This window comes from Entelurus aequoreus, linkage group LG12 (assembly GCF_033978785.1).
Source record: "Entelurus aequoreus isolate RoL-2023_Sb linkage group LG12, RoL_Eaeq_v1.1, whole genome shotgun sequence".
Classification (NCBI taxonomy): domain Eukaryota; kingdom Metazoa; phylum Chordata; class Actinopteri; order Syngnathiformes; family Syngnathidae; genus Entelurus; species Entelurus aequoreus.
The window spans coordinates 54,249,603-54,262,065 of NC_084742.1; the positions used below are offsets into that span (position 1 = coordinate 54,249,603).

The window sequence follows — 12,463 nt, forward strand, 5'->3', positions numbered from 1 at the left end:
CCCGCATAGCCAGGAGGAGACGCCTCACCCAGCGCAAAAAATTCGTCTGGTTTGAGCCAGGTCTCGGCTAAACCAACGACATCAAGATTGTTGTCTCTGATGACTTCATTAACTAATAACGTTTTGGAAGACAATGACCTTATGTTTAAAAAGCCCATATTATAGGTAGTGGGCTGTTTTGAGGAGTTTTTGTTGAAAGTATCCGTAGTAGCAATATTAATAATGTTACGTTTATTATGCATAGTGCACTTTAAATAATTTCGACCATATCTAGGAATTGATATGACAGGAATTTTTAGATTGTTTGCCACCTCAGTAAAATGCATGTCCACCTCTGACGCAGAAAAAACATTATGTGAGTTGTATATTATTCTAGAAGAATTGCTATGTGTGCAGGGATTATCCAGCCTGGCGCTGGCTAGTTCTAGCTTAACAGACTCCTTATTAGCGCTTCTTTGTGGGCGAAGCAGGCGTGATTCAAGACACCCACAACCTCCATCAAAAAGACGGCATGAAAGTTACCGTGGGCTTCCTGCTGGTGCTCTGTCACCTGGCCGCCACTCGAGGTAAAAAAAAATACAATTCAAATCCCTCGTTTTTACACTGAAAACCTTTCCCCGATAGCCTGGACCTGCAAGGAAGCTCCCAGACTGTCCAGCGCTCGCCAGATCGCGGCGGGCCATGGTCAGGTTTTGGCCAGGAGCAGCTACAACCGAGTCTACTTCCTGAGCGGGACCTCCTGGTACAGGCTGGGCTCCGTGTCCCTCAAGGACGTCTCGGTGGGACCTTCTGGGATCTGGGGCGTGGACTACACCAACAAGGTCTACAAGTTCATAGCGGGCGAATTTCGTCCGTCCTCAGGTGACGTTGCGCGACCTGGTCCGAGTATTGTAACATAGATACAGGTGTCTCATCGTACGGCACGTACAGATACCGCCATCTTGTGGGGTTGATGCAGGTAACATTAGGAGGTTGTCTACAGCCACAGTTGGTGATAAAAGTTTTGCACCCAGCGCTACTTAATTAGAGACCCAGAGAGCAAACCCCGCTTTTTCTTGCTTTTCCGTAACACCTTTTCTCTATTAAAAAGTGTAATCCCAGCAGGCACAAGACGTTGATACAACGTTGATTGTACGTAGATGTCCTTAAAACAGACTTTGAAACAACTTTGCAAAATAGTTGTATTTGTAAATTGAGACAACGTTGATGCCCAACAAAACAAAATATGGCCGGGGGCCGGGCTGTATATATATATATATATATATATATATATATATATATATATATATATATATATATATATATATATATATATTCCGAGCGCAATGATGTCACGTTATCGATGGGAAAATGCATTTTTAGACAATATGATTTGCCTGAGCGGCTAGGAGACACCGAGAGTAACAAGTGGTAGAAAATGGATTAGAAAGGACAAATTAAAAAAAAAATTAAAAAAATAACATATATATATATATATATATATATATATATATATATATATATATATATATATATATATATATATATATATATATATATATATATATATATATATATATATATATATATATACAGGTATATATATATATATTTATTTTCATTTTTATTTTGTATTATTTTTTAAATTAATTTTTATACATATATATATAAAATATATATTTTATATTTTTTGTATCCCAATAAAAAAAAAAAAAATATATATATATATATAATTTTGTTTTATATATATTTTTTTTTATTTGGGGACCCCTGACTAATATATATATATATATATGTATATATATATATATATATATATATATATATATATATATATATATATATATATATATATATATATATATATATATATATACATATATATATATATATATATATATATATATATATATATATATATATAAATACATATATATATATTATTAAAGAACTATATGTTTAAACTGATGTTGTTGTTGTTGTGCTGGGACTCTTCACCCGTGAGCGTACTCCGGTTAGGGAATAAGGACACCGTTTTACTTTTTAACTTCTTCTTTATATATTGCTTTGTAGCAGCAGCAGCTAAGCACACTCTCACGTACACACACTGTTCAACACATTGCCCGAAGGACCCCGGAAAAGTAAACATAGCTGCCCGGTAAACTGCCTGACTCAAAACAGACGTAACTTAAAGGTGCATGACTACAATAATAGCTTGTTTACGTCAACAATAATATAGTCAATTATATTCAACAATTATCATATTAAATAGGGAACTTTCTCTTACTCTTCTGACAAAGGGAATTTATAACAGCCGCCCCCTAAATAGCATGGCAATTTTGAAACAAACATAAATTCCCACAACAGTCCTTTAAACAGGATTATCCTCAGGAAGAGCTGACAGCTGGACCAGCCGAGCAACTGGTCTCACGTAAGTCTTCTCTCCAACTTTGACTTCAGCAGTCCGTATACATCCATCATCACTTGCATTTAACTTCACCACCCTGCCCATTGGCCAGTGGGCCCGTGGAAGCTGAGGATCAACAATCATCACAACTGTGTCCAGGGGGAGATGATCTGTGTGTTGGCGCCATCTCTGGCGGGTTTGAAGAGAGGGCAAGTAGTTTCTGATGAACTGTGTCCAGAAGTGGTCGGCCATCATCTGGCAATGACGCCAGCGCCTCCTGGTGAGGGTGTCAGGAGCATAGGCAACTTGTGGAAGAGAGGCATCCTGCCGCCCCATCAACAACATGCTGGGCGTCACTGGGTCTGGATCGGCCACATCCGAGGATACATATCCTAAAGGCTTGGCATTGAGGATGCCTTCCACTTCGATTAGGAGTGTGAGCAGAACCTCTTCTTGGAGCACTTGTGCACCTATGACCACTTGCAGGGATTTCTTGACTGATTGAATCTCACGCTCCCAGACACCACCAAAGTGGGGAGATGCTGGTGGGTTAAGACGGAACTTAATCTGTTTTTCTGCAAGCCGCTCCTGCAACTGTGATTCCATTGCTGCAAAGGCCTCCTTCAGCTCCTTATCTGCTCCTCTGAAGTTAGTCCCCTGATCAGAGAGGACCTCAAAGGGAGTGCCTCTCCGTGCGATGAACCGTCTCAGTGCGAGGAGGAAAGCATCTGTGTCGAGGCTGGTGAGTAGATCCAGATGTATACATCTCGTCGTGAGACATTTGAAAATGATCCCCCAGCGCTTTTCACTTCGCCTCCCAGCCTTGACCATGTACGGGCCAAAGCAGTCCACGCCTGTTGAGAAGAATGGAGGCTTGAGCAGCCGCAGACGGGCTGAGGGCAGGTCTGCCATCCTCGGCACCACTGGCTTCCCTCTCCACTTCATGCAACCATTGCAAGCTCTCTGATACTTTTTGATAGCCTGCCTCCCTCGCAGAACCCAGTAGTAGCGCCTCATCTCTGCAAACACCCTATCAGGTCCAGGGTGGTGTAGCTGAGCATCCATCTCTTTAATGAGGAGTGTGGTGACTGCATGACGGGGATCCAACAGTATTGGGTGAGTGTCAGTGGGGATAGAGCTCTCTAAACGGCGCAGGCGTCCTCCAACCCGTATAAGACCCAATGTCGGGTCTAATTCTGGGGCGAGCGTACTCAGCCTGCTGCTGGGTGGCACAGGCTTGCCGGCTCTGAGGCATCTGATTTCTTCAGAGAAGCAGTCTGTTTGGCTGGTTTTGAGCAGGTGGACTTCAGCATCTCTTAGGTCACACAGGGGTGAAGCAGGGTCGGCTGCCGCCCCATGAAGAGACTGTTGCGTGGCCTTGACCAACTCTCTCCAGCTGCTGAACCGGGTGAGATCTGGTATCTTGGGTGGTGAGCTGGTCTGTGTGAGAGCACAAAAAACGCTGTGTTTTAACTCACCACGGTCCTCTGGCTCTGTGATGCTAGGACAGGATGGCCATTCATCCGGTGGACGGCAAAGGAATGCTGGTCCCAGGATCCAACGATTTGGCGCAGCCAGCTCAGCTAACATCTTTCCACGGGTGAGATCGTCGGCCGGATTGTTAGCTGTATCCACATACCTCCAGGTGTGTGAGGCAGTCAGCTCCTGGATCTCAGAAACCCTTGTTCCCACGAAAACCTTGAACCTGCACGACTGAGATGTCAGCCAGGTGAGAACTGTTGTGGAGTCAGTCCATAAGAAGGTCTGGGCAATACACAAGGTGAGCTCTTTGTGAAGGAGGGAGGACAGCTGGGCTCCTGTCAGCGCTGCACAGAGCTCCAACCGTGGCATTGACTGCTGGCGTTTTGGGGCCACTCTAGACCTTGCCATCACAAATGAGACATAGACAGTGTCATTAGTTCTTGTGGTGAGATATGCCACTGACCCGTAGGCTTGCTCAGAGGAGTCACAGAAGACGTGGAGAGTGTACTCTGTGGTGTCGGTAGCAAGCTCCAATGGTGCATAGGTCCGAGGGATGGAGATGTTGGCCAGCTCGGGGAGTTCTCTCTCCCAGCTGGACCAGGCCTGGAGGATGTCAGGAGGGAGATTCGGGTCGTCCCAGCTCCTCTTCTTTGCCCACAGTCTCTGGACGAGAATCTTGGCTCGTGTAGTGTACGGGATAATGATCCCGATCGGATCATACTGGCGGGCGAGTACCTTATAGATGTACCGCATAGTAGGGGTCTCACTCTCTGGGGGCTTTGGCTTGAAACCAAGCCGATCAGATGGACAATACCACCGCAGACCAAGGGCTGGCTCCTGTGGATCGTTGCATTTCTCGGCCAGCCACAGCTCTGTGCTTTCAGATCGGGCACTGGAAGGCAAGTGGGAGACAACACATGAGAAGTTACTTGCCCACTGTCGAATCTCAAATCCTCCTGAGGCCAGACATTGTCGCATCTTGTCCACCAGGAGCTTGGCTGACTCAGTCGTTGACAGGCTCTGCAGACAGTTGTCCACGTAGAAAGACTGTTCGATGGACTGCAGGATGTCTTCATTTCCTGCAGCACATTCCTTGACATGTTTTTGCAGGGCAAATGTTGCACAACACGGGCTGCTTGTGGTACCAAATGGCAAGACCTGCCATTGGTATACGTCAGGCTGTTTCTCCCTTTGCAGGTTTCTCCAAACAAACCTCAGCAACGGCTGGTCCTCCGGTAGCAGCCGAACTTGGTGGAACATGGCTCGGATATCTCCACTGATGGCGACAGCGTGCTGGCGGAACCGCAGGAGGACCCCGATGAGAGATGGGCCGAGGGTTGGACCTGGGAGAAGCTGCTCATTGAGAGAGAGACCACCATGATTAAAGGAGCAGTCAAAGACAAGGCGATGTTTGCCATTATGATGGACGAGGTGATGAGGTATGAACCATGACTCTCTGGAGCTGTTTCCCTCTCCCTCCTGGAGCTTTGTGACACACCCACCATCTATAAGCTTCTGGATCTCTGCTTCATATATTTTAGCTTTGACAGTGTCTTTAAGCAGTCGTCTCTCTGTACTGCGTAGCTTTGGCATCACTGCTTCAACATCTGCTTTTAGTGGTGGTGCACCTTTTATCCGGAGCAGGGGTGTAGTGTAGCGAAGTGTGTCACCAACCTTCACTCTCTTAGTGCGTGCTTCCAAGACGCTCACCGCTTCCTGGTCCAGGCGAGACCGCACTGCTAGCCGCTCGCTACGGAATGGGAGCACATCAAGCTGCCAGAGGCGTTCGACTTGTTGGTAGATGTCATCTGGTGTAGGCTTGAAGGCGGTGTAGTAGCATGATGCAGCGGGGGACTGGGAACCATCTGGGCCTTGAAGCGTCCAGCCGAGTGCTGTATGGATAGCTACGGGTCCTCCCTTTGGGCCAAACCTCACAGGTTCTGTAGCAGTGATCAGGTGAGTGTAATCTGCACCAAGGAGCAGCAGTGGTTGCACCTTATTGAAGCTCTGCAGTTGTAATCCTCTCAGGTGATGGTAGCGTCTCTGGAGCGCTGCTATTGGATAGGATTGCTCTGTCAGGGTGAGTCGACCTGCTGTGTAGGCCCTCTCAACCAAATGCTGCTGTGATGGTGATGCTGGAGAAGCTACATGAAAGTCAACTGATGCTCCAGTGAGGTGAACCACATCCTGACGAACAGTCCGCAGGGTGAGGGACTCTGCTCTGCCCCTGAGCTTCAGGTCTCGAACTGCAGCTGGGAGTATTATGGTGCGTTCAGCTCCATCATCGAGGATTGCATAGGTCTGCAGTGATCTGGTCCCATGACTGATAATGATTGGCACCACCTTGAGGTATACTTTCCCTCCCTGCATCGAGTTAGCCGCTGAGGTGCAGTCTTTGGGTGTGATGAGGAAGATTTGGGGGCCCGGCCTGGTGATGTCATGCAGCACTCTCAGGTGGATCTCCTGACACTCACTGCAAGGTTTCTTTAATGTGCAGCTCTCTTCATCGTGGTTAGTACGGCCACAGTTACGACAGCGCTTTCCGCCTGCTATCCACTTCTCAATTTCCTGTGTTGAGCATTGAATAATGTCTGGACACTGCGACAAGTAGTGCTCTGTACTCTTGCAGAAGAGACACATCCTTTTAAACTTTTGTTGCTTAGCTGCTGGCCGAGTCGTTTCGGCTGATTTGGGCTGGTCTGCGCCGTGATACACAGAAACAGGCCGAGTCCGAGGCCGGGGAGAAGGAACAGGTCTGTCTCGATTGGCAGGCGGTGCTCCTTCAGCTCGATGGCGCTGTGCCATTTTTGCGGACAGTCTCTGAGCTTCTGCCTTCACCTTGAGCCACTCTGCGAGGTCTCTGAGGTTGTATGGATTTAGGCTGCTGGTGCTGAGGCGCCCCTGAACCTGCAGATGCTCCACAAAATTGTCTCTCATGTGTCTAGGGAGTTTGCTAAGTAGCCGGTCAACATGGCCAGTAGACATCACTTCCATCCCATTAGGCCCTTCCAATGAGGTTAGCATTCCCACTAGCAAGTCAACGTTGAGGGCGAAGCTCTGGAAGGCTTTGGGGTCTCCTGATTTGACATCAGGAGAGTTCAGGATGGCTGCAATCTCACTTTGTGCCAACTGATGTGGCTGCCCGTACTGTCTCTGCAAAGCCTGCATGGCGGCGGTGTAGGGCTGTACATAATGTCTGTGTGACTGAGCTATTAGCTTAGCTTCATCCAGGATCAAGTGTTCCATAAGCACACGGTATTTGTAATGTTCAGAAAGTTCAGTGTGTGGATTGAGCAGGTGATCTAACGCCATTTTTAAATCAGCAAACTCTCTCTCACTGTCATGCACCAACTTAGGCAGTTCAGGTATTGGAACAGGCTGTCTGGGGGACTGGGTAGTGTAAGGTACCTGTAGTGGCGTATACTGAGACTGGGGACTGTACTGAACCTGTTGAGTTGATGGGGGCTGTTGCAGAGTGAAACCAGCAGGGGGAGACACCAGTTGATATGCTGGCTGAGTTGATGGCGGATACACAGGCTGGTAGAGTTGCAGCTGTTGGTTCTGCGTTGGCAGTGGTGACTGGTGTAATTGCTGTGTAGCGATGGTTGATGGAGGCTGATAGACCGTCCCCAGGGGAGTGGCAGCGTTGTAGGGCGATGGATTGATAACTGGCGGAGTGCCAGCCGCAACAGGTAGCTGTGGTGCAGAATATGGCGCTGTTGCTATCTGTGGGGATTGATAGGCTGGTTGTGCAAACAGTGGAGCGTGTTGCTCCACGGGCTGTGCAGACGGGAGTGGGGTGTATTGCCACACTGGCGCTGGATTTACTGGTGTTGTCTGCCTGGGCAGGTATTGCAGTTGTGCAGCTGGTGGCACTCTGTCCTGTACATTGTTAATCATCACGGTGGTAGGCTGGTTAGACAGGTAGCCTGATGTAACTGATGTCTGTGGGCTGGCATAACTCGCTACTTGTGAGGCTTGAGGTGTAGGCTGCAGCATAGAAACATTCAGCGTAGTGAGGGGAGGCGGTGCCCATGCAGATGTCACAGTTGAAGGCAGAGACTGCGTCAGTGTGTAGTTCTCCTGTCTACCACCTGGTGTAGGAGTCTTTGCTGCTTGAAGCTCTAGTGTTGTAGAGATGGTATGTGGCAGTGTAGACAGGTGTGGCTCATGCTGAAGCAGCCTAGATGATCCAAGATGGAGGCTGGATGGCTGTGACAGAGGGGTGCTGTGAACTACTGGACAGTTTAGCCAGGGTGATTGATATGTTGGGACGCTCATATTGAGATTAGCTGGTGGCCGTAGGACAGGAGAACCCTGCCTGCTTTGATAGCTCCGCCTCGCGGGCGCCGCCGATGGTTGGCTCATATGGCGTGTTAGCTGGCTGGGCAAGTCTCTAGCATGTATCGCCATGTTCCACTCGCTCACCTTGTTGGCCGCTCCCGCCGAAAATGGACGATCGGGGATAGCGTGCGCTCCGTGCGGCTGGTCCTCCATGCACACAGACTCGGTCTGTAGGCTGAGTGACTGCAGCCGCTGGGCGCCGACGCTCTCTCCTCGGTCCTCCGCGCGGGCACCGTGAGGAATGAGGGACTGTGGGAGGCTAACCTGGTAGCCTTCTAGACGAGTTGGAAGCTGTCGCTGTCTTGCTCCGAGTGCGCCGCCGTCTGCCGCTGTTGTTAGCGCTGCGTCCATTTCTCCGTCGCGAGTGAAGATAATCCGGCTCGAAGGACCAATATTAAAGAACTATATGTTTAAACTGATGTTGTTGTTGTTGTGCTGGGACTCTTCACCCGTGAGCGTACTCCGGTTAGGGAATAAGGACACCGTTTTACTTTTTAACTTCTTCTTTATATATTGCTTTGTAGCAGCAGCAGCTAAGCACACTCTCACGTACACACACTGTTCAACACATTGCCCGAAGGACCCCGGAAAAGTAAACATAGCTGCCCGGTAAACTGCCTGACTCAAAACAGACGTAACTTAAAGGTGCATGACTACAATAATAGCTTGTTTACGTCAACAATAATATAGTCAATTATATTCAACAATTATCATATTAAATAGGGAACTTTCTCTTACTCTTCTGACAAAGGGAATTTATAACATATATATATATATATATATATATATATATATATATATATATATATATATATATATATATATATATATATATATATATATATATATATATATATATATATATATATATATATATATATATATATATATATATATATATATATATATATATATATATATATATATATATATATATATATATATATATATATATATATATATATATATATATATATATATATATCATGCTTTGTAATGGGATTTTAATTTTTTTATAGTGACTGGACATTTTTTATAATATCCACAAAGTTGATGAGCAGGTTTTGTTATGTGTGACCATGTCTGTTGATTGTTTGTGTTGGTTTGATAATTATTTTTTTTGCACCATGACTAGGGAAGGTTGTTTGCATTGGGTCATATCAGTAAATGTGGCTCCCATGTTCAGTCAGAGCATAATTAAAGGTCATTGACCTGAAAGGCTTGCAATGTCCACTCTTTGACTACAAAATGGCAGATTTTTTAAATGAATGCAATCTCCTTGCGGCCAAAATGAAGACGTTGGTGGGCCGCACTTGTCCAGCGGGCCGTAGTTTGGACACCCCTGATATACCGGTACAGGTATCAACTGGAGCATTGAGTCCTTGTTCTGCATCTTCAGGATCATTGCTGCAACAGGTGGATGCTGGAGGTAACGGTCAGGTGGTCGGGGTGACTCCCTCCACCAACCTCACCTACTGCCTGAGGAGCAACTACGCCTCGGCCTTTAAGGGAGTAGGCTCACTGAGCTGGACCTACCTGGGCCGGGCGATGAAGTCCTACAGCTGCGGACCCCTCTACGGATGCTGGGGGGTGGACCAGAGTAACCGCTTGTACGTCTCGCAGGTGGGGAGACACGCACGAAGGCAGACCTGGTTCTAGTCTGAGGGCCTGCCCACTGTAAGGTTGTGGTTTCACCACAGGTGTCGCCGACCACATGTTCCAGCAGCGGGTGGACACTGGTATCGACATCGATGAGCATGATCGACGTGAGCGCCGATGGGAGTGTTTTTGCAGTGAGCACCAGCGGTCTGGTCTACCAAAGGTGAGTCGCTACAGCTTTCCAGATCCTTGCCATATCATTTTATTGTGTGAATGTTCAACATTCACACATATAAGATTCTACAACAAAATAATCATCTATTTACTATTATTATTATTATTATTATTATTATTATTATTATTGTTATTATTATTATTATTATTATTATTATTTTGTGAATGTTCAACATTCACACATATACGATTCTACACCAAAAAAATAATCTATTTATTATTATTATTATTATTATTATTTTGAGAATGTCCAACACTCACACATATAAGATTCTATACCAAAATAATCATCTATTAATTATTATTATTATTGTGTGAATGTCCAACATTCACACATATAAGATTCTACACCAAAATAATCATCTATTTATTATTATTATTATTATTATTATTATTATTATTATTATTATTATTATTATTATTATTATTTTGTGAATGTCCAACACTCACACATATAAGATTCTACTCCAAAAAGCTCATATATTTATTATTATTATTATTATTATTATTATTATTATTGTTATTATTATTGTGTGAATGTCCAAGCATTGACACATATAAGATTCTACACTAAAAATATAATTTATTTATTATTATTATTATTATTATTATTATTATTATTATTGTGTGAATGTCCAACATTCACACATATAATATTCTACTCCAAAAAGATAATCTATTTATTGTTATTATTATTATTATTGTGTGAATGCCCAACACTCACACATATAAGATTCTACACCAAAATAATCATCTATTTATTATTATTATTATTATCATTATTATTATTATTATTATTATTATTATTATTATTATTTTGTGAATGTCCTACACTCACACATATAAGATTCTACACCAAAATAATCATCTATTTATTATTATTATTATTATCATTATTATTATTATTATTATTATTATTATTATTATTATTTTGTGAATGTCCTACACTCACACATATAAGATTCTACAACAAAAAGATCATGTATGTATTATTATTATTATTATTATTATTATTATTATTATTATTATGTGATTGTCCAACATTCACACATATACGATTCTAATCCAAAAAGAACATATATTTATTATTATTATTATTATTATTATTATTATTATTATTATTATTATTATTATTATTATTTTGTGAATGTCCTACACTCACACATATAAGATTCTACACCAAAAAGATAATCTATTTATTATTATTATTATTATTATTATTACTATTATTATTATTATTATTATTATTATTATTATTTTGTGAATGTACAACATTCACACGTATAAGATTCTTCCCCAAAAAGATCATCTATTTATTATTAGTATATTTTTTTGAATGTACAACATTTTCACATACAAGATTCTACCCCAAAAAGATCATATATTTATTATTATTATTATTAATATCATTATTATTATTATTTTTATTATTATGATTATGATGATGATGATGATGATGATTATTGTTATTATTATTGTGTGAATGTCCAAACATTCACACATATAAGATTCTACATTAAAAAGATAATCTATTTATTACTATTATTATTATTATTATTATTATTATTATCATTTGTATTATCATTATTATTTTTATTAATATTATTATTATTTTGGCAATATCCAACACATATAAGATTGTACTCCAAAAAATATTTTATTTATTATTATTATTATTATTGTGTGAATGTCCCGGTTTTCCCGGAATTTCCCAGAAAGTTCTCCCCATCGACAATGAATGGAAAATATACAAACCTTAACATACATCCCACATTTCTCATCCCAATGGAAGCGTTCCAACATCCACACACTCCACTCAGCCTGGACATTCAAACATTTCAGTTCCACTCACACGTGTCGGCACTTGGGCGACTTGCCCACATGGGGCATTCACACGCAGTTCCTACCAAACTTGCACATTGTAGTACTTCCATATTGTGTGTGTCGTAACAGGACTGGCATCAGCAGAAGTCGCCCGCAAGGCGTGGGCTGGTCGTCTGTTCCAATGTGCATGGCCATCACCTCCGTCAGCTACGACCTGGGACAACTCTGGGCCTTGACCAGTTCTGGGTTGCTCATGCAGTGCACCCATTAAGATCATCCTTTGGATTTGGATTGACCAACATGTACTCAACTCTTTCCAGTTCTCGCATCAACGACAATAAACAGCATGATTATATAAATCTATCTTGGAATGAAAAATGATAAACAGAAATTTGCTCAAATCATAAATTCAAATAAACTATTTCCAACTTGTCTTATTACAACTTGTAAAATCTGATTGTTTTATTTCATGAGGAACGGCTGCAAAATATTATTATGTTTTATTTCCCCTGCACAATATAATTATGTTTTATTTACACATAGTTTATTGCCATTGTACTTCAAAAATAGAACAAAAATGAGTTTACAGTCCAA

At 42.8% G+C, this 12,463-nt stretch overlaps 1 protein-coding gene and 1 long non-coding RNA gene across 2 annotated transcripts; both read left to right on the forward strand.

Moving 5' to 3' along the window:
• The first annotated feature begins 465 nt into the window (after nucleotides 1–465).
• Nucleotides 466–12,232, forward strand: LOC133662344 (fish-egg lectin-like). Its single transcript, XM_062066270.1, has 5 exons — nucleotides 466–566; nucleotides 625–861; nucleotides 9,612–9,835; nucleotides 9,913–10,034; nucleotides 11,999–12,232. Exons 1-5 carry the CDS (start codon nucleotides 512–514, stop codon nucleotides 12,138–12,140), a joined length of 780 nt encoding a protein of 259 aa, XP_061922254.1. The 5' UTR covers nucleotides 466–511; the 3' UTR covers nucleotides 12,141–12,232.
• On the forward strand, nucleotides 2,512–7,276 carry LOC133662346 (uncharacterized). The gene is made up of 3 exons (XR_009828093.1): nucleotides 2,512–3,128; nucleotides 5,066–5,824; nucleotides 5,897–7,276. It is a non-coding gene; the product is annotated as an uncharacterized LOC133662346 (long non-coding RNA).
• Nucleotides 12,233–12,463: the final 231 nt, after the last annotated feature.